Source organism: Dromiciops gliroides, chromosome 2 (assembly GCF_019393635.1).
Source record: "Dromiciops gliroides isolate mDroGli1 chromosome 2, mDroGli1.pri, whole genome shotgun sequence".
Lineage (NCBI taxonomy): Eukaryota > Metazoa > Chordata > Mammalia > Microbiotheria > Microbiotheriidae > Dromiciops > Dromiciops gliroides.
This window is the reverse complement of record NC_057862.1, coordinates 284,781,690-284,809,330: the sequence shown is the minus strand read 5'-3', so window position 1 is coordinate 284,809,330 and position 27,641 is coordinate 284,781,690. Positions and strand designations below refer to the sequence as shown.

The 27,641-nt window shown below is 38.1% G+C and overlaps 1 protein-coding gene across 6 annotated transcripts in view; it reads left to right on the top strand.

The window, feature by feature from the left end:
* The window catches only part of ACSL6 (acyl-CoA synthetase long chain family member 6), a 156,992-nt gene that overhangs the window by 64,209 nt on the left and 65,142 nt on the right, over positions 1-27,641 (top strand). For all 6 annotated transcript variants that reach the window (XM_043980188.1, XM_043980185.1, XM_043980184.1 and 3 more), the window contains exon 2: positions 10,361-10,581. In XM_043980188.1, the coding sequence (XP_043836123.1) occupies positions 10,387-10,581 (195 nt within the window). In that variant the 5' untranslated portion in view covers positions 10,361-10,386. The remainder of the gene's footprint in view (positions 1-10,360; positions 10,582-27,641) is intronic.

The following is a 27,641-nucleotide window of genomic DNA, read 5'->3' as shown; positions in this document are numbered from 1 at the left end:
TAGTCCTGATCTCTATCTTGCCACTGGACCCAGATGACTCTGGAGGAGAGAATGAGGTTGGTGACCTTTCACAGCCCTCCCTGACTTAAATCCAATTCATTGCAAGTCATGACATCACCCTGATGTCATGGTCCTATTTGAATATGAAGGACAAGAAAAACAACTGTGTAGAATGAATGGATCAGTGTTATATTGGAAGAAGTGTTTGGGAGAGTGTTCTTTAGGGCTGTATCTTTGGCACTGTGCTGTTCAACATTTTTATCAGTGACTTGGATGAAGTCATAGAGATGGCATACTTATAAAATCTTCAGATGATACAAAGTTGAGAGCAAGAGCCACTAACACCCTGCATTATATTATAATAAGGATCTTTCTAGGCTAGAGAAATGGATTGAATATGCAGTAATAAAATGAAATTTTATAGCAATGCACATTAACTAATTCACTCACATTTTTAAAAATCACTTTCAGAAAGACAAGAGGCATATCTATGCAACAGGTCTTGTGACAAAGATCTGAGAGTTTTTCAATGTACTTTTTTTTTTTTTTGGTAGGGCAATGGGGGTTAAGTGACTTGCCCAGGGTCACACAGCTAGTAAGTGTCTGAGGCCGGATTTGAACTCAGGTCCTCCTGAATCCAGGGCCAGTGCTTCATCCACTGCGCCACCTAGCTGCCCCCTTTTTTTTTTCAATGTACTTTTAAGTTCAATGAGTCAACAGTAACACATGGCATCTAATAAACCCCAAATTAAATCATAGTCTATATTAAAAATACATTCCAGAGAATGATATGTGATAATCTTCTTTTATTCTGACCTGTTCAAACTATGAGTATTAGGTTGAGTTTTAGGCACCAAACTTTAGAAAGGACATTAAGGTCACTGGCATAGTGAAGGACCTAACAACCGTGGAATACAAGGATTGGCAAAAGGAACTGGGAATATTTAACTCAGAGAAGATTTAGATGTGCTGGGATGGGTATCGTCAAATATTTGAAGGGCTGTCATGGGGAAGAAGTATTAGACTTGTTCTGCTTAGCACCAGAGAGTAGATCTAGTTATAATGAATATAAGTTGGAGAAAAGCAGATTTATACTTAACATAACATGAAATTCTTAATAATTAGAGCTTTACAAAAGTATTAAGGATTGTTCGAAGAATTGGTGGCTTCCCTTTCTCTAGAAGTCTCCAAGAAAATTACTTGACCTTTTGATAAGGACATGGGATCATGGATTTAGAATAGAAAGGGGCTTTAAAAATCACTAAGTCCACACTCCCCATGCACCAGCATTTTACAAATGAAGAAATTAGGGATAACACAGGAAGTAAGTGGCATTATAAAAGATTACCTTGTTTAGGTACAGGCAGTGCAGTTTGATAGAAAATGTACTGAATTTGGAGACAAGGGATTTGAGTTCAAATTCTGATTCTGTCACTAGCTGAGTGACTTTGGGCAAGTTACTTAATCTCTATGGACCCCAGTTTCCTCATCTCTAAGTTGAGATAATTATAATTTCTCATTTCTGATTTTAGTCATTTGGCATTCTTTTCTCCTCTTATTAAATTTGCTAATAATTTATGAATTTTAATTGTCTATTTAAAAACCAACAAAAGAAGCATGTTTCATTATAGTACCTTCCTCTTTGCCATGGTATTTATATTGACATAGTGACTCTTTTGGCAGCTAGGTGAGGTAGTTCCAGCCCTGGAAGTCAGGAAGACTTATCTTCCTGAATTCAAATACAGCTACAGATACTAGTTTTGTGATCCTGGGCAAGTCACTTAATCGTGTTTGCCTCAGTTCATCATCTGTAAAATGAGGTACAGCAGGAAATGGCAAACCACTATGGTATTTTTGCCAAGAAAAAACCAGATGAGGTCATGAAGTGTCAGGTACAACTGAAGTGACTGAACAACAAAGTGACTCTTAATCGCAGTTATAGTATTCTCTTTTAAAATTCTTTATCAGGCTTTTTTTTTTTTTTTTTTAGTGAGGCAATTGGGGTTAAGTGACTTGCCCAGGGTCACACAGCTAGTAAGTGTTAAGTGTCTGAGGCCGGATTTGAACTCAGGTACTCCTGACTCCAGGGCTGGTGCTCTATCCACTGCGCCACCTAGCTGCCCCCCTGAGCTTTTTTTTAATCAGTAATTTCCCTAGATACTCTCTCCCTCCCACCAAAATAAATAAATAAAGATAGATAGATAAATGAGTAGATGGATTAAAAAAATAAATGAACCTATCCCTTATAATAAAGAATAACAGTCAATACATCATCTGGTTCTGTATGTTTCTACCATATTTGACATATATATATATCTGAAATTTGGATTCAGTATTATCATTGCATTTATTCTGAGTTAAGTGCCCTTTTGTGGCCAGATTAATCAACCCCTTAGGTTTTTGGAGTCATTAGCTTTCCAAAGCAGCCACCTGTTATGCAACCTTTGTAAAGCAGTTTCTGGGCCATAGTAATGGCCTAGTTACTACTAAATAGATAATGCAATTGGTCCCTCTAACAAGATTGGCAGAGCACAGTAGGACTTCATTGTTAAATGGAAATGCTTGCCTAGGACCTTCTAGTATCAATGCCCATCATGAACAGGTTGTGATTTTGCTGAGACCTAAAATCCCAATCCCAATGAAATGTCTTCTTTACTACATTTACTCTGAGAGATATTTTGGGGACCTTTCCACCAAGGGGTGAGATGTGTTAGGAATTGATTCATACACACAAATTATATGTATGTGTGTATATGTTAATATGTACACATATATGAATATACATGAATTCATATGTGTGTGTGTGTATACATGTGTATATAAGGGCAGGTAGGTGGTATAATTCATAGAGTGTTGAGCCTGGAGTCAAGAAGACTCATCTAAGTGAGTTCAAATCTGGCCTCAGAAACTTACTAGCTGTGTGACCCTGGGAAAATCACTTAACCCTTTTTGCCTTATCTTCCTCATCCATAAAATGATCTAGAGAAGGAAATGGCAAACTACTCCAGGATCTTTGCCAAGAAAACCACAAATGAGGTCACAAAGAGTCCGACTTAACTGAAATGACTGAACAATTACAAAAATTCATGTATATACACACATGTATATGTGTTTACATATACACAAATATGTGTGATCTGATAGAACACATACCTCCTTAATGGTTACCCTATACCACTGCCTCTGATCAGCACACCTGTTTTACTGTAAGGCAAGTACAATATTAGGTCCACGGCCTTTATATTCACTGGGTTTTCCATCTGCCACATCATCCTTAGGTAGCTGGTATTGTTTAGTGAAACAGAATCTCATCTTACCCTTGATCATTCTCAGTAATCAGAAGCTATAACTGTGTATACATGAAGTCATGTTTAGTAAAAATAAAAAGATTTTAAAAAATATATAGTTTATATGTGTATATATATACACATAATATTATATATCTAAATAAGTATAGATATGTGTGGGTATATGTATATGCATATACGTATGTGTGCATTTACACAGGCTAGACTGGTTTTCCTTTAAGTGGTTGGCGATGTCATGGAGTCCTATAGCTTGAACTGTTGGCATGGCTTCCTGTCACCTGACATAAAGAGCTCAGCCAATAAGGAGCTAGGGTTGGTAATGTAGTGAAGTTTAATTTAGTAGAAGGCTGATTACTCTGAAAGCTTAGCAGAATTTTCTTTTCTTTTCTTTCTTTTTTTTTTTTTGCAGGGTAATAGGGGTTAAGTGACTTGCCCAGTGTCACACAGCTAGTAAGTGTCAAGTGTCTGAGGCTGGATTTGAACTCAGGTACTCCTGAATCCAGGGCCGGTGCTTTATCCACTGTGCCACCTAGCTGCCCCCAGAATTTTCAATGTACTGTGGGATGTCCTTCTGATCTAGTGTAGCAACTGTGCTGAATGTGGAGGTGGAGTGGAGGAGAGTAGTCTATTTTGTTTATTAATTTTTAAAAGTATCCTTTTAAATCTTTTCTTCCAAGTAAAGACATTTTTATTGCATTTTCTGGTCCATGAGTGTTTCATTGCATTGCAGTCCCAAGCCTGAATCACTGGACTGACCTGAACTAGGCCCATCCTAGAATGTTTATGCTAAGAGTTTGTATATTAAAGGGGTTAACCATCCTTTCAATATTTGATAGAATTCACTTGTAAATTATTCTGGACCCAGAGATTCCCTTTGATACAAAATGTACCTTTATGATTCTCAGTATTATTGACTTTGCATGTCAAATACTGCTTCAGATTTGGCTTTACTCTAGAAAATCTCAAAATTCTTGTGGACAACTTTTATATTAAAAAATAATGCTTGGCTTGCCTAGAAAATTGATTTGGGGATAATAGAGTCTCCCAATGTGTTTTTCTATGATAGTCCAGCATTTTCTGTGAACTCCTGTTTTTGAAAGAAAAATAGTTTTGTCATTAATTTTTTTGGAGGGGGCAGAGGGCAAGGTGTTACATTGGAGTCATAAGTCCTTAAGTTGCTTTGTTAAAGTTGAGAATGTAAAGGTTCAGCAACATGAAAGCAGTTGATAAGACATTAATGCCAAGGCTTCATAACCTTGAAGAGATTCTCTTTAAGTCATTAATATCTGTTTCTTAATGACAATTCACTTCTCTTCCCTACTTGGTCTCTCTCCCTTTATGCATCTAGGGCTCCCTCCTACAGGGTTCTTTCCTCCCTCCCTCAAATAAATAGGGGGAAAATAGCCTTTGAGAGAACAGTAACTTTACATATAACCAATACCTCAGCACCAGTCTCTATTTGTTCAGTTGGGTTACAACTTCTGCTCTGTGAATGTGGGTTGAAGACATAGACTAAATTGAAATTCTTCTATTTGGTCTTCCCTTCGTGGGTTAGATTTTTTCAGTCCTAGGGTTTATGGTAAAGAAACTAGAATTTTGGGGCAGCTAAGTGGTATAGTGGATAGAGCACTGGCCCTGGATTCAGGAAGACCTGAGTTCAAATCCAACCTCAAACACTTTACACTTACTAGCTGTGTGACCCTAGGCAAGTCACTTAACCCCAATTGCCTCAACAAAACAAAAAAAGAAACTAGAACTTTGTCCCAAGGTACCAAAATTTAGAGAGTGAGTGTTGACATTGGTATTCTTTCTTCAATTAGAAGCAACTGCATTTAGTACCTACTTAACAAGGAATAATTAGTCCCCACAGCCACACCCCAGGTAACTCTCTTCTCTTGGCTGAAGCCATCCAAGACCTGGATACAGACTCTCTTCTCACCACAGAGCAAAACTACAATAGGGTAGCTAGGTGGTACAGTGAAGAGACCACTGGCCCTGAAGTTGGGAGGATCTGAGTTCAAATCTCACCTCAGACACTTACTAGCTCTGTGACCCTGAGCAAGTCACTTAACACCAATTGCCTTTAACATCTGGGACCATCTCCAGTTGTCCTGATCTATATCTTGCCACTGGACCCAGATGGCTCTGGAGGAGTGAGGTTGGTGAACCTTGTACCTGGATGTCAGAGTCCTCTTCAAAACAAAGGACAAAAAAACAACAAAAATCGCAGTTTCTCCCTTGTGGGGCCTTATGCCCTGCCATCCACCCCTTTTCTTCAACTGGATTTGTCTCTGCCCTGGGGCATATTTTGTGGTACTTTCCCTAGGTCCAAGAATTATTAGTTACAACTTAGTATCAAAGAAGAGAGTTTTGTGGTCAGCAGAATTGCAGGAAGTTTATTTTACTCACAACTAGAAGGTGAAATGAATAGAGAATCAGGCCTAGAGACAGGAAGATTCAAGGTCAAATTCAGCTTCACACATTTTCTAGCTATGTGACCCTGGGCAAGTCACTCAACCTTTGCCTCAGCTTCCTCATGTGTAAAATGGAGATAATAATAACACCTACCTCACAGGATTGTTATGAGGATCAAACAAGACAATAAATTGTAAAGTACTTGGCACAGTCCCTGGCACATAATAAACACTATATTATAAAAATTTAGCTATCATCATCATCATTCTTGTTATTGCTGCTACTACTACTACTATTACTACCTCATTCTGTGAAGGGATGGCTCAACCATCTTTCCCTTCTGGGTTACCACTCACTATTGATTCTACTCTTTTCTTCCTTCCCCCCCTACTTCCCAAAGCTGGTCCCAACTACCAGGGGCTCTGTTCCCTTCTCTTTATTGACTAAAGTACCTAATGATAGTCCATGAGTCTTGCTCATTAAACACCTGCTCTCTCCCCTTGATGAACCCACAAGTGACTGGAAGTTTTAAAAAAGAAATTTTACTAAGAAACCAGGGTAAACAAAATGAAACACAGACATTACACAGGAGACATGAAGACCGGTACAGCCAGAAAGCTCTTCTGAGCACAGGTACACAAATCGCCCTGGTAATAAACAGAAACACTCAGACTTTTGGCCTGAGGCCGATTAGGGTTTCCTAATTTCTTCTGGGGATTCCTTCTGGTCTGATCAAAATCTAACACCCTACCAGTAACTTTTCTGAATATGTTCCACACGTTCTTTCCCCTTGCCTTGGGGAGGGACTATGTTAGTTTTCATCTTTATGTTCCCCATGTACAATATGGTGCTTTGCATCTAATAAATGCTTAATAATTATTTTGTGAATAATAAAAATCTTATATAATCTTATGTTAGAGGCTTTCATGTAACAAGAAGTACCTGGGTATACTTTGGGGCAGAGTTGTGGGTCTATGGGTCTCACTGTAGCCCTACAACACTTCCAAGAACCAAACCAGATTAAAATGTAACTGGGATATATTTTTTAAATAAATAAAAATACAATAGAAAAAGCATATGTGGTATTCTAAGTCAATATGAACCCACAGCAATGTTTATGTATAGTTTAGTGGCCACAATTTCAGTATGAGTCTTATATCATTGCTTTGAGGGATTGCTCATGTCCCTGGCTTGTTGAAAGAATCCAGAAAACCTAGATATTTCATTATACAACCCACTGTGTTCTCATAAATGCAGAGGTTGCATTGCTCAAGAAAAAAAAATATTTACAAGTCAGCAAACAGATATACCTCTTTTCAGAGCTCATGGAGAATATGAACCTCAGCCAATGAGCAAACCTTCCCCAGGGTCCTATATAGTCTCAGTCACTTACAGTCTTATACTAGGTAGGATCTCCCAACAGACATTACCTCTCATAGGTGCTCTGTACATTGTACTTATGGCAGCTCTCTCTAGTTCAGGTCTTTGATTTTTTTCTTGTTTATCTTTTTGTTAGATTTGTCTAGGTCTTAAAGGGGGACATTGAAGCTTCCACTGATTATAGTTTTGCTTTCTCTTCACTTTGTAGTCTGTTTAACTTTTCCTTTAAGTGCTTAGATGCTGTCACTTGGTATACACACATGCATATTTCTTACTGATATAATTTTACTACCTATAGTATCTTTAAGTATAATGTAATTTCCCCTAATATAGTTTTCCTTAGTTCTTTTAATGAAGTCCTTTATTATCGTCTTGTCTAAGATCACGATTGCTACTCTTGGTTTTGTTTTGTGGTTTTTGGTTTTTTTATTGTTGTTGTTTTTTTAATTCTCCTGGGTATAACAGATTCTACTTCAGCCCCTCATTTTAACTCTACTTAAATCTTTGTTTTTCAAATGTGTTTCTTTTAAACAATATATTGTTGTATTCTGATTACTAATTCATCTGCTACCCTCCATTTTGGGTGAATTCATCTCATTTGTATTCATGGTGACACATTTATTAGATATATTTTTCTTTCCATCATATCCTATTATAGTATTTCTTCTCTTTGTTTCCCACCTTCCTCTTTTCAAAGAAAAAAGTGGAGAAAGACAGGGAATATGATCAACACTACGAATCTTTGAGTGGAGATACTACTCTTCTGGCTTTCCTTTATTTACTCAGCCACATCTAGATCTCTGGTTCTTATCCTTTCTTTTACTTCTTTTAAATTCAACACTTATCATTAGCCCTTCATTGTTGAACCTTGTTTTTATTTTGACTTTACCTTCTCCAACTCTACACTTACTCTTAAATCCCCCTCCCAATTCCCTTTTTCCACCAATTTGCCTGTTGACTTAAATATATTTCTGTACTAAATCCTGTGTCCAACCTTCCTTTGTCTGGTGCAAATAAGAGTGAGCTTCTTGGGATCTGCTCTCCACTCCACCCCAGTGCTTGAGTAGAGGAGGGAGCAGGAGTTATATGACCTCAGCAAGTATCTGTTTCATTGCTCAGTCACCTACTGGGAATTCTTTGGGTATGGACTTTATCTCCTCGTTTGCTCTGTCTAGATTTTATGCTGGCTTCTGGCCTATTCCTTTGTCACATATGCTAAAATAGAACATCCGAAGACTTTGACTCTTTTGGCATAGTCTTAATCTAGACAAGGGTGCTCATTGGTGTTTCCTCTCTGGTTTTGTTTAATTTGCTGCTCTTCATTTTTCTGGGGGTGTTTCCCAATAGAGCTTACTTAGATAGTACTTTTTTCATAGCTGTCTTTGCTCAAAGTCCCTCTCCCTAGCTGCCAGCAGATAGTTATTATTCCCTATGTAGATAGCTCTTTCTAGCTTTCAGAAGGTGGTGACGCTGACACCATTTTTGTAGATATGCTGGAGACTAGGATGGTGGAGGTGGGGAGGAAGGAAAGGAGAGTTATCTTAGTATAGCAGAAGAGAGTTATTTCACAATTTCCCTATAGCCAGAACATTATAGTTCAAATACTTTTTTTTGCTCAAACCAGGGTGTTTCTACTCTGAAGTTTCTTTCTTGTGGTTCATCCTAACCTATGGCCTCACCAATGTTTGCACAGTACAATCAGCAATCAGAAGCATAAATCCATCCCTTTCACTTTTGGACAAATCTCCATCAATGATACAAGGTTGGATCAGAATTCATCCATAATATAATGCTCTCCTTTATTCCACTACCTGCACAATTTATTTCTCACTGACATCAGTACTTCTCAGGATTCTAAAAGCTTGACATCTGAGTTTCCTGTCAGTTTTACCTGCCACCCTGATAGTCCCTCTGGGTCCAATTGGGTTGGGTTACTAAAATTACCTGGAGCTATGTTCTGTGATCTTAAATTTAATTTAATACTGAGGGTAAAGAACAGTGTAAGTAAAGACATGGGAATGAGAAATCACAGTGTACTTTCAAAGGAAAGATTATAATCCATTGTGTTGGGAGCTTAGAGCTCATACAGAAGCAAACAGAATGAGAATTTGGAAAGATAGAGCAGTGCAGCATAAAGCCCTAAATACCAGGCAAAAGAGCTTGAACTTTATGCAGAAGGTAATACAGAGCTACTATGGAAAAGGGAGGGCCACTCGGTCATTTCTTTCTTACTTGTACAGTAAATCAGAAGGAAAGAGGAAGACAGTTGTTTTTGGATTTAGGAAATAACTCACCAAGATTTACCTTTTGTTAAAACTTCCTAACCTAGACCCAATACCTGAGCCTTATAGAAGGAATATGGTCAGTAACTGGCTACGTTCATTGCTCACATCTCTGACTCTACAGACTCTATCCTCAGTTTAGGGTTCTTTTCCAACCTTACATATGAAGTAACTGAGGAACTGAAGGAGTTAACTACTAACCTGTACCAGAAAATACAAGGAAAATATGATATGGGCTACTAACACTGACTTCATCCCGTTTCTTTGAACTATGCCCTAGAGATTGATACTTAAGTCAGCCTCTACCATATTAAAGGGTTGGAGGGGTGAAGTGGTGAGAACCACTCAAAAATTGAGGTTCTGGAAGTCAGGTGGACCACTGGAAAAAAAAAACTGCTGAGTTAAATTATTTCTTTATTGACTTAAAAAATGAAAATCTAAACAGAAGTATGTTTGATGCTGAAACATCAAGCTCTCTTTGTGTGAGGCAAATGTACTCCATACATACATGCACACGATCCCTCAACATCTTCCACAGAGAGCTACTGCTCCAGAGAGTCATGTGATCCCCAGAGAACCCACGAGACTTCAAAACAAATACAAAGAGTCTGCCTCTTCCCAGACCATTCCCATCATCCTGTAATCTCCTTGTTTTAGGAAGTCTGAAACCTTCCTATTCCTATTCCTATTCCCACCAAGTTTTCAGGCTCGATGCTTACTTGGATCTAGTGGCTTCTAGTCTCAAGGTACCCCTGGCTTTTGACTTTCAGTTTTCTGGGGCTGCTGAGAATAGAGGCACAGGTACCCAAATCTCCCGGCCTTAGATGCCCAGAAGTTAAAAGGATCCTGGATGTGCTATCCTCTGTACACTTGTTTCCTATTCGCTATCTTATCTCCTTGACCACTCTCTCATCTCCCTCTGCTCCTCCCCTACTCCCACCCACCCACAGTGATTATTGTTTTGGTATTTTACAGAGTTTGCCCTTTCAATCCTGGAGAAGATGCAAGCTCAGGAGATCCTGAGGAGCCTGCGTCTGCCAGAGTTGGATGATTTCAGCCAGTTTTTGCGTAACTTGCCAGCCACTACATTAGTGGGTATTGGGGCCTTTGCTGCTCTGCTGGCCTATTGGTTTGCAAACCGGCCAAAAGCTGTTAAGCCACCATGTGACCTTCTGATGCAGTCTGAAGAAGCAGAGGTAAGACTAGAAGCTAGAGTACAAGGCAAGGGGCTCAGCAAAGCTCTGTGTTTTCTTGCCTCAGTAAAGTTTCAGGTTTTACCATATTTGCCTAGCACAACAGATATCCTGCTGGTTATTACAAAATGCTGCTACTGCTTTACCACCATTACTGCCTTCCATTGTTACTTTCTGGCTTTTACTAGTGTTGTCTTCCCTTCGTACTGACTCTCATTGTTACTGGTACTCCTGGTCATTGCCTGCCACACTATTACTGATACTACCTTCCTAGAATGACTTTATTTTCCCTCTTGTTTCCTTTCCTCACCTGTTGTGTCACTAATCATTTAAATCCTAAATCAAATGTCACCTTCTGTAGAGTTCCCTCAGTCAATAACAATCCCCCCAACTCCTGCCACCAACCCCACAATCTCGTTACTCTTCTATTTAATGCCCTTAAGTAATATTATGTATAATCAGCTTTATTTGTACCTTTTTCTCCTACTAAAATGTAAGACCCAATAAGAGCAGGAATTGTGTCCTTTCTAAACTTTCCATGAGCCTAGCATCCAACACAGGGCTCTGTACCCAGTTAAGTACTGCATGTTTTGCTGAATGAATTAAAGGGTGGATGGATGGTTACTGCCTGCCATTGTTTTCATCTGACACACCTCCTCTTTTGATGTTAGTGTTTGTTTTGTCCCAGGGTGGAGTGGCTCAGGGTGCCACTAAGTACTGAGGAAAATTGAGCCAAGTTACATGCCCCCCCCCCCCAGATACTTTGGCAGCTTGGCAACAGCCTCCAAACTGGCTACCTTCATGGAGGCAGGGGAATAAGGTTTTCACTCATTCTCAGGAACTTCAGATGGGGTGAGGGAGAGAATATTGTGGCAGAGAACCCAGAAGTTCAGCTGAAGGGTGAGGGCAGCCTGTCAGAGGGCTCAGGACTGAGGGCAACGTGTCCCAGAGCTCAGAGGTGCGGACAGTGTGTCCCAGGGCTCAGAGGTGAGGGTTGCATACATATCCCAGGGCTCAGGACTAAGGACACTTTATCTTAGAACAGAGAGTCTACTCAGGGTTCACTATTCACTACTAGGGCAAGACTTAGTCATCTTTAATGTGGGTGTCTTTCCCCTACAAAAGCTGCCTAAGGCCAGGGATCAGTGGATTACTGGGGCTCAGGCAATGTGACAAGTCCCTCATGAGATAAGAAGGACAGGCTCTGAATTAGAATCCAAGAAAGTATATGCTGAAGAGCAGGCCAGGCCTTCACAAATAACTTTTTGTGTCAGTATCTCTAATGTCATTATTGTATAATGTTATTTATAATTATCAGGTTTTGTGTACTATTTCCCAACTAAGAACAGGATTACGTCCTATTTTAGCTAAATGTATGTTCTCTAGTACCCAGGACAGGGGTCCACATATTTAGTAAGTGCTTAGTGTTTTGGGTTTTTTAATGAATAATAAATGCACCTAGGTTTCTCTGAAACACCATAATTCAAGATACTGAGATGAGTCAGAGCAGAAATTCAGCCTGAGAGGTTAATATCACACTGGGAGGCAGAATATAGGGAATCCCGGCCAGAAATATAACTAGAGTTTTTCATACTGTGGGGACCAATACCCAGGGCAAGTATCTCAAACTTGCCCAGAGCAAGGAGGCCCTTAGGTGAATTGGGGAAGGACAGAATGGGGCCAGAAAGTTCAGACCAGCCAGTCATCTGGTAGCATGCTGTTTGAACTAATTATTCTTGCTAACTACTTTGTAAGCTCTATTGTTTATATGTTGGTGAAGGACTACAGGAATGGCACCCTCCACATTTGGCAAGCTAGTGCACCCTGCCCAAGGTATGGCATAACTGGCAGATTGCTTAAATCAACTCAATCAATTAGCAAGCATTTAGTAAAAACAAAATATGTATCAGTACCATGCTAAGAGCTAGGATTACAAACAAAAAATGAAATAGCCTTGATGCTCAAGGAGCATACATTCTATCAGAGAAGAAAATAGATGTAAATAAATGTATCCAAAGTAAATAAAAGGTAATTGGGAAGAACTAGAAACTAGGGGAATCAATGAAAGCCTCATGTATAAGATGATGCTTAAGCTAAACTTTGAAGTCGATTTAGGATTCAAAGAGGCTGAAATAAGGAGGGACTGCATTCCAGGGCACATCCAGTACAAAAGCATGGAAACACAAAGTGGAGTATCATTTATGAGGAATGTAGCATGTCTTGCTGGACCATGGAGTGTATGTGTGGAAATAATATCCAATAAGACTGGAAAGTGAATTGGAGTCAGGTTGTGAAGGATTTTAAGTGCCAAAGTTTCAGTTTGGTTCTAGAATTAATAGGGAGGCACTGGAGTTTATTGACCATGGTTGTGGCATGGTCAGAGCTGCCCTTTGTTTTTGTTTTTTTTACGGGGCAGTGAGGGTTAAGTGACTTGCCCAGGGTCACACAGCTAGTGTCAAGTGTCTGAGGCTGAATTTGAACTCAGATCCTTCTGAATCATAGGCCAGTGCTTTATCCACTGCACCAGCTAGCTGCCCAAGACCTGCCCTTTGTGAATATCCCTATAACAGCTGTGTGGAGGCAGAAACTTGAGGTAGGGAGATCAGGTAGGATGTGCTCCCAGTAGTCTAGGTAAAAGGTGATGAGGACCTGAACTATGGTGGTTCCTGGGTTAGAGAAAAGAGGAAAAATGTGAGAGTTCTTGTAAAAGTAGAACCAGGAAAACCTGGTAACCGATGAGATCAGTGAGGTAAGGGAGGTAAGGAATCTAGGAGAGCTCTAAGTAGGCATGTGTTGGAGCTTGCAATAGCTGATATTTAAATTTCCAGTGTAAGCATTTACACCTCAGAAAAAGCTACAAATCTGAGCTTGAATTATTGTTTTGTTGGTTGTCTAGACCTAAGAAAATGTTCATAATGCAGATTAAACTTAAAAGCATGCCAATTTACCCCTGGAGAGCCTGGTTGTTAAATGCTGTATATACCAGCACTTCCCTGTATTGCTCTATAAACATTGCTTAAGCTCAGCAGGAGTGCAGCAGAAAGTTCAGGAAATGAAGTCATCACTGGACTGAAGGCCTGGTGACTGGAGGCTAATAATAATAATTGGTGTTTATATAGTGCCTTAAGGTTTATTAAATGCTTTAAATCCATTTTCTTATTTGAGCCTCACAACATCTCTGGATCAAAGATTGTAAACTTCGATTACTAGAAAGGTAGTGATGCCTTCAGTCAACAGAAAGAATTAAACTGATGGGAGCTGGTGAGGGATGTGTGTGTGTGTGTGTGTGTGTGTGTGTGTGAGAGAGAGAGAGAGAGAGAGAGAGAGAGAGAGAGAGAGAGAGAGAGAGAGGGGGGTGGGGAACAGAGAGAGACAGAAAGACAGAAAGAGACACAGAGAGAAAGCCAGGACAGAGTTTTGAAGTACATTAAGAGTTAGTAGGCTGGGGCAGCTAGGTGGCACAGTGGATAGAGCACCAGCCCTGGATTCAGGAGGACCTGAATTCAAATCCGGCCTCAAACACTTGACACTTACTAGCTGTGTGACACTGGGCAAGTCACTTAACCCCAATTGCCTGACAAAAAAAAAAAAAAGGAAGAGTTAATGGGCTGCATATGCATGATAATAAACCAAGAGCATAGTTTCATGATAACACAGAGAGAGGAGAGATTATCCAGGAAGAAATTGTGATCAGCCAGGTCAAATGATACAGAATATTGAAGAAGGATGAGGATGACTGGGAAGAAGCTTTGACAATTTAGAGATCATAGGTAACAGTTAATCTTCCCAAAGTTTTGACCTTTATGGTATTTGCTTATACCTATCCCCAGATTTTCTATACCCCATGCTAAAAATTAATCAGAAAGCCATGTGACTGAGATATCAGGCTCCTCTTTTTAGCTATTTGCTTTATTTAATTTAATTCAGCAAACATTTATTAAAGACTCATAATGTATAGAACACTATGCTGGGAGAGATGCAAAGCTTAGATGAGACAGGGTTCCTGCCTTCATCTAGCCTAGTGTGAAAATTAGTTCAACTCTCCCCTTTGGTTTACCTTTATTTTCAGTGGGGTTTGTGACCACTGAACTCTATTCAGAAAGTCTTTGTTGAGTGTCCACTGTGTACTCTGTTATGATTCAGAGCTCAGTTGAAGTTATACAGCTGAACTGAGCTCCTAAAAAAATGTTTGCTAACTCAAATGAAACTCTAATAGGTGGGATTTTAGGCATTGTGTATGGAGTGAAATGAACAGTCAGGCCATGGTGGAGAATATATTTTGAGGCAGGACCATAGGTAAGCCAAGCCTGAACTCCTTGGAGTCAGCTCCTCTAAGTTGTACTTACTTTGCATGGTATTTTCCCTTCCTTCAGTCATGTACCTATAACATTTCCAAGTTCTTTCTGAAATTTCCAATTATGAGAGGTAGCCTGGCCATGTGCAGTGTCTGCTATTCATGTCTAGGTCCTTTTTAAGTGGGTTCTTTTTAAGTAGGGACTGCCTTTATTTTAACAAGAGCTGGATACAATTTTGAATACAAGTTTCCAATAGGAACATCAGAATTTAGTTTAGACCACTTCTTAAAAAGGTCCTCCCTCTCTCTGAAAGCACTAGGTCTAAAAAGACATTAGAATAGGACAGATTTTATTTATTCTAACAAAAATATGTAGAGCATGCTCAGATCCATGATCCTCACAATCAGACTCTCCTTCCTTTGCCAGAGAGTATCAAGCAACTCTCCCCGGTTGTGTCTACCACCTTCCCTCACAACCCACAATGATTAACAGTAAACCAACAAAAAGATAAATCCAGGTTGCATCTCTTTTTTAAAAATTGTTTTTATTGATATCTTTTGTTTCTTATATCATTATAGTTATACCAAGAATTTCCCCCAAGTATCATTCCTCCCAGATAACCATCTCATGTAACAAATAATATTTTTTAGAATGGAAAAAAATCAGCACAGCTGATCAATACATTGAAAAAATTCAAAAACATATAATGTGTAACACTTGTGGATCTCCCATATCCATGAAGAAGTGGATTGGAAGTTTCTTCGCATATCTCTTTATTTGAGTCATGCTTGATCTTTATAATTTTGTTACATTCACTTTAGATATTTTTTAGTATGCAATTATTTCCATTTTGCTTTTTGTAGTTACTGTATATATTATTTTCTTGGCTCTATTCACTTCAATCTAAATCAGTTCATATAGATCTTTCCATGCTTCCCTGTATTTGAAACACACATAACTTCTTATAATACAGTAATATTCCATTATATCAATATCATTAATGCTGTTCACTCTTGTCTAACTCTTCATGGCCTCATTGGGGTTTTCTTGACTGGAGTGGTTTTTATTTTTTATGCTGGAGTGGTTTGTTATTTCCTTCTTCAGCTCATTTTACAGATGAGGAAACTGAGGCAAACAGCGTTAAGTGACTTGGCCAGGGTCACAGAGCTAATAAGTGTCTGAGGCCTATTTTGAACTTAGATCTTCCTGACTCCAGGCCTAACACTCTATCTACTGTGCCACCTAGCTACTCTTTCCATTACATTAATATACCACAATAGTTAAGCCATTCCCCAACTGCTGGGCTTCTACTTTGTTTGCATTTCTTTGTTCTCACAAGAAGTGCTGCTATCAATATTTTGCCCTATATGGAAACTTCTTATTGATGTTTTCCTTATGGTATAAGTCCAGTAATGAAGTCTCTGGTTTCAAGGGTATGAACATTTTAGTCACTTTATTTCTGTAATTTTAAATTGCTTTCACAAAACGGTTATACTATTTCACAGCTCCACTAACAATATAGTAGTATGCCTATCATTCCACAATTACTCTACCATTGACTATTGTCATTTTTGTTATTTCTTGCCAATTTTCAGGGTATGAGGTGAAACTTCAAGGTTGTTTTGATTTGCATTTTCTTATGATGAGTGATTTGGAGCATTCTTTCATGTAGTTGTAAATACTTGAACATTTTTCTTTTGAGAACTGTTTATTCATATCCATTCACCACTTATCTTTTGGGGGAATGGCTATTATTCTTATGTATGTTTATTAATCGGTGGATATTAAATTGTTATCTTGGATACCAAACACCTATCAAAGAAATTTGATTCAAAGATTTTTTTTTTCTTTTTCTTTTTCTTTTTTTTTTTTTGCCAATCACTTCCCCTTTTGTCCTAGGTGTCTGTGCAAAAGCTTTTCAGTTTCATATAACCAAAGTTATCTATTTGATCTTTTGTAATCGCCTCTATCTCTTGCTTGGTTAAGAATAAATACCCTACCAGGGCAGCTAGGTGGCGCAGTGGATAGAGCACCGGCCCTGGAGTCAGGAGTACCTGAGTTCAAATCCTACCTCAGACACTTAACACTTACTAGCTGTGTGACCCTGAGCGAGTCACTTAACCCCAATTGCCTCACTAGAACAAACAAACAAAAAAGAATAAATATACTACCCATTGCTATGACAGGTATATGATCTGTCTCCCTTCTATTTTTTTTAAAATAATATGATTCTTATTGTCAAGGTTGTGTATTCATTTAGAATTTATTAGGGAATATGGTATAAGGTGTTAGTCTAAGCCTAATTTCTGACAGATTACTTTCTAGTTTTCCTAGCAGTTTGTTTTTTAATTAAATAAGGAGGTTTTTTTTTCCTAAATAATTTATGTTTTCCAGTTTATCAAGCACTGGGCCACTAAGTTCTATTTTTTTGATTCTCCGTGGCCTAGTCTGTTTCATTCTTTTAACCAAGATCATATGGTCTTGATAACTGCTGCTTTATATATATTTTGAGGTCTGGAAGTACTATTTCCTCTTCATCCCTGCTTATTTTCATCATTTCTCTTGATATTCTAAAACTTTTGTTTTCCAAATGAATTTTGCCATTATTTTATCAAGTTCTACAAAGTATCACGTTGGTGATTTGATTGGCTGGCAAAGCATTATGTGTAAATTCATTTTGGTAGTATTGTAATTTTTATATTGGCATAACCTAGCCACAAGCACTGAATATTCCTCTAGCTCCTTAAGATTTTCTTTATTTCTTTAAGAAGTACTTTGTAACTGGATTTATACATGTCTTTATGTGCTTTGATAGGTCAGTCTCCAGGTATTTTATTTATTTTGTAGTTATTTGGATTGGGATGTCCCTTTTTATTGTAATATTCCCTTTATATTATTGTATTATATTGAAAAGCTGTTGATTTTTGAGGATTTATTTTGTAGCCCATACATTTCCTGAAACTATTAGTTATCTCCATTAATGTATTTTCCCAAGATTTTCCAAGTATAATATCAAATAGGTTTAACTTTTTTCTCCTCTTTACCTATATTTATGTTTTAATTTCTTTTATTACCTTATTGCTATTGCTAGTATTTCCAGAACAGTTTTCAAATAATAGTCAGGAGAGTGAGCATTCTAGCTTCACACTGTATTTACTGGAAAACGTTCTAGTGTATCCCAATGGAATATGATGCTTGCTTTTGGTATAAGATAGGTGCTTTTTATGATATTAAAAAGGTCCCTTTATGTCTATATTTTGTAGGGTTTGGGGCACAAATGAGTGTTGTGCTTTTTCAAAGGGGTTTTCTGCATCTATTGAGATAGTTGTGTGGTTTTTGGATGTTTTGTTTTTAATATCTTTAATTATGTTAATTGTTTTCTGATGTTGAACCATCCTTCAGCATCCTGGTATAAATTTCACTTGCTATAATGAATGATTTCCTTGGATAAATTGCTGTAGTCTATTTGACAGAATTTTGTTTCATATTTTTGAGTCAATGTTCATTAATGTTTGGTCTATAGTTTTCTTTCTGTGTTTTATCTTTCTCTGGCTCAGTTATATATATACATATATATGTATATGTATGTGTGCAAGTATATACATGTGTATGTATATATGTACATATGTATGTATACACACATTACAATCTGATTCTAGTAGGGACTATTCTGTAATTTTTAAAAATAATTTGTTAAGGTTGGGTACTAATTACTCTTTAAAAGATTGATAGAATTCTCCTGTGAATCTATCAGGCCCAGGAGGTTTTTTTTTTCCCCTTTGGTAGTTCCTTTTTAGCTAGATTTATTTCCTTTTCTAAAATTAGGTTACTTAAGACCTCTGTCTTGTCTTTTGATAGTCGGGATATTTTATATTTTTGTAGGCATTCCTCTATTTTTTTGTGTGTGTGTTCTCATTTTCATTAGCATATACCTGATTATTCTTTTTTTCTTTTCTAATTTTGTTGTGATTTTGCTTCGCTCATTTGTTATTTTATTGATTTGATTTTCTGTTATCTTCCTTTTCATCAGATAAGCTAAAAGTTTATCAATTTTATTAGTCTTTTCAAAGTAGCAGTTTTTAGTTTCATTTATAATTTTTGTTTTTCTCCCCAATTTATCAATGGCCCCTCTAGTTTAAATATCTTCTCTTTTGTGCTTAATTAGGTTTCTTTATTTGTTGGCTTTCTAATTTTTTAAATACATATTCAGTTCATTAATCCTTTCTTTTTTCTATTTTGTTAATGTATGTTTGTAAGGATATGATTTTTCCCCTGAGGACTGCTTTAGCTGCATCTCAGAAATTTTGGTATGTTGTTTCATCATTATAATTTTCTTTTACATAGTTATTGTTTTTATGATTTGCTCTCATCTACTCATTACTTAGGATTTCATTTTTAAGTCTCCATTGGGATTTGTATCTTCTCTTTGTTATCTCTGAACCAATTAGCATTTTTATTGTGTAATGTTCTATAACATGTATTAACTATTTCTGCCCTTTTTACATTTGTTTGCAATATCTCTACCTGATCTGTTTTTGTAAAAGTTCTATGTGGTGCCAAGGTGGGGGGGAAATATGTATGCATGTATATGTATACATATATGTATATATGTACATATATGTGTACATATATAATATCTATCCATATATACACATATAGATATATATACAAATATATTCTTTTGAAGTCTCTTTTAGAAGATGCTATAAATTTTTTAACTCTAATTTCTCCAGAAATTTTTAGTTTCATACATTCCCTCTTTTTTATCTTTCTGTTGGACATTCCAAACTGAGGGGATATTAATGTCTTCTCTCACTACTGCATTACTTTCTATGTTATCCTGTAGCTCAGATATTTCCTTTATGAATTTGGTTTTTTCTTCCATTGAGAATTTTATTTTCCAAATTACATGTAAAAACAAATTTTGACATCAATTTTTAAAAACTTTGTGTTATAACTTCTCTTCCTCCCTCCCTCCCCATCCCCCACCCCTAAGAACTCAAGCAATTCATTTATATTTATACATGAATAGTCATGCAAAACATCTCCACATTAGCCAGGTTTTAAAAGAAAACAGACAAAAACAAAACTTCAGATTAAGGAACTATCAAAAAAAATTATGCTTCAATCTGTTTTGAGATACCATCAGTTCTTTCTCTGTAGATGGATTGCAATTTTCTTAAGTCCTTCAGAGTTATATTGGTTCATTGCATTGCTGAAAATAACGACGTCCTTCACAGCAGATCATCTTACACTATTGCTGTTATTTTGTATACAGTACATTTCACTTTGCTTCAGTTCATATAGGTCTTTCCAGGTTTTTCTGATAGCACCCTGTTCATCATAATTTTTACATAGTACCTTAAACTTGACAAAGAATTTTCTTCACAATAGCCCAGAAAAGTAAATACCATATGTTTTGCCATTATAATCAGTCATCATAACTGTTTCCCTCCAACCTATTCCCTTCCCATGATATTTACTCTAATTTTTATCTTCTTTCACTCTATTCCTCCACAAAAGTGTTTTGCTTCTGACTGCCCCCTTCCCCCACTCTGCACTCCCTTATTTCACCCTTCCCTCCTTATCCCCTTCCCTTCCTACTTTCCTGCAGGGCTAGATAGATTACTACACCCAATTGGGTGTGTATGTTATTCCCTCCTTGAGCCAACTTTGATGAGATTAAGGTCTTTGAGCTAATTCTGATGTGTATAAGGCTCCTTCACTTCCCCACACCTCCTCCAACTCTCCCCCCACTCCATACACCCTTTCCTGCTTCTTTCATGTGATATTTCACCCCATTGTGTCACTCCCCATCACCTCCTCCAGTGTATTCCTCTCCCCCCTCAATTTTACCCCAAAGATATCATCATGGCACAGCTAGGTGACACAGTGGACAAAGCTACTGCCCTGGACCCAGAAGGACCCAAGCCCAAATTCTGCCTCAGACACAAGACACTCATCAACCCTGACTGCCCCCCCTCCCCCGCCAAAATAAATGCTTTACAGGTATCATCCTTTCATAATCAATTCCCACCTATGCCCTCTGTCTAAATTTATTCCTATCATCTGCCCTAATACTCAGAAGGCTCTTATGACTTAGACATATCATCTTCCCATGTAGGAATGTACAGTTTAACCTTTTAATGTCTCTCATGATTTCTTTTTCCTGTTTATCTTTTTATGCTTCTCTAGGGTCTTGCATTTGAAAGTCAAATTTTCTATTCACTTCAGGTCTTTTCATAAAGAATACATGAAAGTCCTCTTTTTCATTGAAGTTCCATTTTTCCCCCTGAAAGATTATAATAATTTGCTGGGTAGGTGCTTTTTGGTTGTAAACCCAGTTCCTTTTCCCTCTGGAATATCATATTTCATGCCCTCTGGTCCATTAATGTAGAAGCTGCTAGATTCTGTGGTATCCTTACTATGGCTCCACAGTATTTGAATTGCTTCTTTCTGGCTGCTTGCAATATTTTCTCCTTGACATGGGAGCTCCGGAATTTGGCTATAATATTCCTGGAAGTTTTCCTTTTGGGATCTCTTTCAGGAGGTGATTGGTGGATTCTTTCAATTTCTATTTTACCTTTTGCTTCTAGAATATCAAGGCAATTTTCCCTGACAGTTTCTTGGAATATGATGTCTAAGCTCTTTCCTTGATCATGGTTTTCAGGTAGTCCAATAATTTTCAAATTATCTCTCCTGAAACTATTTTCCAGGTTAGCAGCTTTTGCAAGGAGATATTTCACATTGCCCTCTATTTTTTTTTATTCATTTGGATTTGCTTTCGTGTGTCTTGGTTTCTCATAAAGTCACTAGCTTCCATTTGTTCAATCCTAATTCTTAGGCAATTATTTTCTTCAGAGAGCTTTTGTATCTCCTTTTCCATTTGGCTTTTCAAGCTGTTGACTTTTTTCTTATGACTTTCCTGCATCTCTTTCATTTCTTTTTTCCATTTTTTCCTCTACCTCTCTAACTTTATCTTCAAACTCCTTTTTGAGCACATCTATGACCTGAGACCAATTCATATTTTTCTTGGAAGCTTTAGATGTAGGGGCCCTGATATTGCTATCCTCTTCCGAGGGTGCACCTTGAAGCTTTCTATGGTTCACAACTTCTAAAGAAGCTTTCTATGGTTCACAACTTTCTCTGCCTTCTCATTCTGCCCATCTTTCACTTGACTTTTAACTCCTTCTTAGTGTGGGGTCTTGCTTCCACAATATACTTTCCCAAGCTTCAGGGGGTCACAGGTGTTATGATTTAATGAGGGGCAGTTTCTTTACTTGTCTGGCCCTTTCTCTGGGCCATAGATAACCCCTAGCCAACTTGCCAATCAACCTGGTAGCAAAACTTTATGTGCTGTGGTTGCTAACTTCAAGGAGCCTGCACTCCTCCCCCATCTGGGCCACCACCACTCAAGGTTTCTTCCTGGTTTCCTGCTGGGGTAGGACATCCAAATCCCCTCCTTAGCTCCTAAATACACCCCTGTAGACTCCCCCCAGCCAGCTGCTTGAACCTCTCACCAGACCACAAGTTCAGTTCCAGAAGACTCTGGCACTGCAGCTGATTCAGAAGCTTGGGTGTAAGTTTCTCTTGCATAGCCTGCCTGAGGCTGTATCTGTGTCAGTGTGATTTTGGAGCCAGATTCCACTCCCAGCCTGGCTCCCCCTTCTGCTGAACTTCCAAGTGTCTTTGGCTGAAACAATCTCAGCCATTTTTTTTGTGGGTTCTGCTGCTCCGGGAGTTGTTTTCTGACTGTGTTTGGAGGGTTTTTTTGGTTTGGTTTGGTTTGGTTTGGTTTTTGGAGTAATTGTGTCAGAGCTATATTTTGGAGTAATTATGTCTTTACTGCCATTCCTCCACCATCTTGGCTCTGCCCCCCAGGAAACCCCTCCTTTATGAATTTGGATGCTAAGGCACTTGTAACATATGTTTATTACTTATGTTTATCATATATGGTTCCTTTCACTTAAGTGTCATTTCCTTAATTATCCCTTTTTAATTTTTGAATGTTTGTTTTTGCTTTTTTCACATATTATGATTGCAACTCCTGCTTTTTTGGATTCACTTGATGCACAGAAATTTTTTTCTATTCCCTCAGTTTTATTTTATGTAGGTCTTTGATTTTTAAATATATTTCTTGTAAGCAACAGATTATAGTGTTTTGTTTTCTTATCAATTTGTCATTTTAAAATTTTTATTGGATTGCTTAATCCATTCACATTTCAAGTTATGAGAGTTAGTTTTATATTTTAATCCATTTACCCATAATATTGAGTTTTTTAAGTTATGATTTTTTTCCTTCTTCTGGAAACATAATGCTATATTCTTTCAGTTATTTTACCTTAATCTTCTTTAAGCTGGACCTATTCCCACTGAATATCTTTCTCTCATATTGATCCCCTCCTTTCATTTGTTTTTTCATTTGTTATTCTTTCGTCTTTGAGATTTTGCTTATTAACTATTTTTCCTCCTGCTTTTATTGATTATATAATTCTTTCTCTTGCTTTCCTCTTAGTTAAGTAGATTCCCTCTTTCTCTCTTCTCCTTCAACTAGTCCTGTTTATTAGATTTTTTAATTTCATTTTTGCACTCTTTTCCAAAAAGGATTTCTTTCACTCTCTTTATTATTCATCCTCTCTTTCTCTCTACTCTAGACCCTCATTCTGTGATTCATCACCCTTAAAATTATCTGTTCTCTTTATTCTCTGTATTCTTCACGCAAAATTTCCAAAGTATCCATTCTAGGGTCTCCCTTCTAGCCATTTTCTGCCACTGAGGGAATTAGAATAGTGAGTGGTACTGGGAATTGAGTGAACCACATTAATTCCATCTTATGACTCATTTCTGGAGCTAGCTCAGTTCCTTTTCTAATCAATTATGGGTCCAGTCCAATTTCTTTCTTGTAAGAAAACTTTATTCAATTGTGGGAATTGAGAGAAAACTTTCTTGCCTTGTTTGAACCTATCCCTAAGTGGCCGGGAAGCTGGATCATTTTTTACCTGCTGCTTAGAAACCCTTAACTAAGGACCCAGGTTATGCTGACCATAAACCCAGTCAGATTCAAAGAGTGATGCAAGGAGGTTTTTCTCAATTACACATCTTAAATAATGCATATGTCTTATCTGAAAACTGGCCCTATATGGGTTAATCAGTTATTGCTTGCATGTTCCTTTGATTGAATATTGAGGGAAGTAGGTCACCTCTTTTTCTGATTTCTGGGAATTATACCTATTTGCTCTCCCTCTCTCAACTACGAAAGTCCTCAATCTCTCCTCTGATTAGAAATCAGATTACCTAATTTTGTAAGCCTAGCTAATTGTTTTCTTTTAATTAATTTGTCTTATTTGATTAATTATTTTAATACATAAAAATCTGTTTCCCCCTGTATTTGGGATCCAGTGGCCAAACTCAGGGGTCTGGTCCCAATTTGTTAGGCAATTGGTATTCATTGCTTAATAAACTGATATGCTCAGAAGTTGAAACCTTTGTTTTCTCAGTCATTTTTTTCTTTCACCCACCCACCATACCACTGCCTTGTAGAGCTTGCCCTGTAGACTTCTTTTTTTCCAATGAGCCTCAGTCCCAGACAATGCCAATTATTGAAGATGCCAAGGACTACACCACTCACTCACAATATTGCTGATTATGCATCCCATTACTGATCTATAACTTGCCCCTATTGACTTTTTTCCTACATTTGCTTCAAAATTTCCTATCTGGGTTTATGCTTTCTCACTCCCCCAGGTGCCAGTTGCCCCCAGAAATTCCAACTTTCCCCTTCCTGAGGTAGGATTAGTATACTTTTCAAGCACCAAATCTCTGAAACCACATCTAGCACAAGGCCCCCATCTCCCTTCATAGACCATTTCTCTTCACCCATAGGAGCATTTACCAGTGAACCCCCCTCCCACCACAAAAGTAAAATCTCCTTCCTTTTCCTCCTATCCCCACTTTTTCTCCTCACCCATTCCCCCTGAAGGCTTTCTGAGATCACAGAGGCTACCTTTCCCTCATTCCTAGCCCTTGATTTGACCCTAGCATATTACATATTCATCTCTATCATGCTTCTCCCCTTCCCTTATTTACCCTCCTGTTATGGGGAAATAGTGGGGGTTTAGGGTAGGGGTTCTTAGGAATTCCTCTTTAAGAAATTACACCCACTTGCACACAAATCCAATTAGAATAAAATAATAGTTTATTTAGGTGCTAGGGAAAGGAAACCAAGAGAGAAATCCTTGGTCTTCTCATGGGGAGAAGGTATGGCACAGAGGTGTGGCTCTCTGAGATACCTATCTCCCTAAGCAGGAGACAGGCAGATATTTTTATAGAGGACCGATGGTGGTGGTCCGATGGGGTGATCATCTGACTGTGGAAAGTTTCTTTATTGGGGGAGGGCCATCCCCCACTGGTGGTGGCTGGGGGAAGTTGAGTGAGGGGTGGCTCCGGATCTCTCAAGCCATCTCTCTCCCCCTCACACCACAAAGGCAGCAGCCACACCTAATCTTATCTCCCCGAGGGGTAGGGGATACTGGAATGAAGGGTGGTGGTCCTGGAGCTAACTCAGTCCTGATCTAGTGCCACTTATCTCTATAGGTGTGTCTATCCTTTGGTTAAGTTTCTCAAGGAGAAGGGTCTTTGATTTATCCCAGAAAATTTCTGAGATACCCCGGCCCATTCAAATGAGGTACCCTGGCCCATAACACCTCCCATGTTTGAATGTAGTCCCATTTGATTCACCTGTTGGCAGGGTATTGCCAAGTTATGTCCAAAATACTCCTGCCTCTTCATTATTAATTCCATTGGATTTCCACCTTCATCACTTCTCTTCACCCTTCTCTTTGTGTACATTTAGAAAGAAGTCTCTTGCTGATCTCTTTGCTGTTACTTTGTTGTTGTTGTTGTACTTGGCTGCTGCATTTTTTCATTTGTCCTGTATTTCCATTGTTTGGGATTATTCAATAATCAAATAATCTTTTTATTTCTAGTTTTCTAGAATTTCTAAAAATGTTTCAAACACCTCTTTATTATTCAACATCCATCTTTTTTTCATTTCTGGTTAACCTCAGATTTAGGTAGGTCACCTTCAGTTCCATTCTGGGCTCCTTTATTCTTTGAAACAAGATTCCATTCCCTCCTTTGTTTTCTAGTGGGTATCAAATAGTCTTGTGTTATTCAATTTTTCATTCTTTTGTATCTGAAGGCCTTTCTTCTTATTGCCTTCAGGACTTACTGTTTCTGAGTTGAATTGTAAAATTTAACCACTATATGTCTCATAGTTTGCAGCCTTGTTTTATCTCCCCTTCAGGGATGATTTAACAATTTTTTCAATTGTTATTTTATTTTCTATGTTCAGAAGTTCTGGGCAGTTCTTTTCTATTATTTCATGCATTATAGTGTTAAGGTTTTTTGTCCTGTCATGTTCTGGGAGGCCTATGATCCTTAGACAGAATGAGTAAAAATTCTTGTCTTCATATGCATCCTGTCTTTGAGACCAGTATGTCTTACTTTCTGCTACTCTTCTAGTTTGTCCTTCACTTCTGTATACATTATTTGTATTCCCAATCTATTGTTCTCTCTTTTGTTTCTTTGGTAAGACTTACCATTGCAGATTTCAATTTTTCTATTCTGTCAATTATTTTTTGCTGTACAGGCCATAAATTTTGTTCTCATAATCCTTGTTTTTCTTTTTCTTTTTCTTTTCTTTTCTTTCTTTCTTTCTTTTTTTTTTTTGCAGGGCAATGAGGGTTAAGTGACTTGCCCAGGGTCACACAGCTAGTAAGTGTCAAGTGTCTGAGGCCAGACTTGAACTCAAGTCCTCCTGAATCCAGGGCCAGTGCTTTATCCACTGTGCCACCTAGCTGCTCCCCACATTTTTCTTTTGAACCACTCAAGAAGAACATGTAGTTCTATGTTTTCCACACATTTCACACAATCTTCTGTCTCATTAATTATTGAATCATTTTCCTTTGTTTTAGAGTATTTATTCATATATGCCTGAGCTGATTTACTAGATCTGATGGCCATATTTGCTTCTGTTGTAAATGTTTTCACCATTGATTTATATGCTTATTTTCAAGATATTTGAATTTTCTTCTTCCTGAGAGCTTTGGCAATTTCAATCTTTTTTTTCCTCCCGATCTCCTCCTATTGCATACTTTCTGACTCTTGTCCATTCTAATGGTGGTTTCCTTTGGGACTCAATCTCAAGGCATTTCAGCCTCCTTCCATGCTTGGAAATTCACTGATCATTAGACTAAGTCTCTGCTCCAAATAACTTTTGGGTGACAGAACTGGCCCCAGCTATATATTAAGCTTTTTCCTTCAGGTTTCATGGAGTACTATATAACTACACACACACACACACACACACACACACACACACACACACACACATACTTGATGTCCTGATTTGGTATCCTGCCCCACTCGCTCTTTTTTTTCCAGGTCTCTGGCCTGACACCAGCAGTTCAGAGCTTTGCAGCACTGGTACTACAGCATTATCCGCCACCATGCTGGATGGCTGGCATGCTCTCTCAGCATATTTTTGCTTCAGAAATGCTACTGTGGCTCTGGCTATTGCAAAACAAACTTCTACAGCCTTGAGCTTGGCTCAGCTAGGGCACCCTCAATTCTAGTAGCATGGGAGGTGGGAGAGAGGTGCTGAGTGAGCTCAGGGTCAGTGAGTATCAGTTCATAAGTTGGTTGCTTTGTTTGCTTTACCTTTGTTAGAATTCTGAGTATATTATTCCATAGAGACAACCAAAGTTC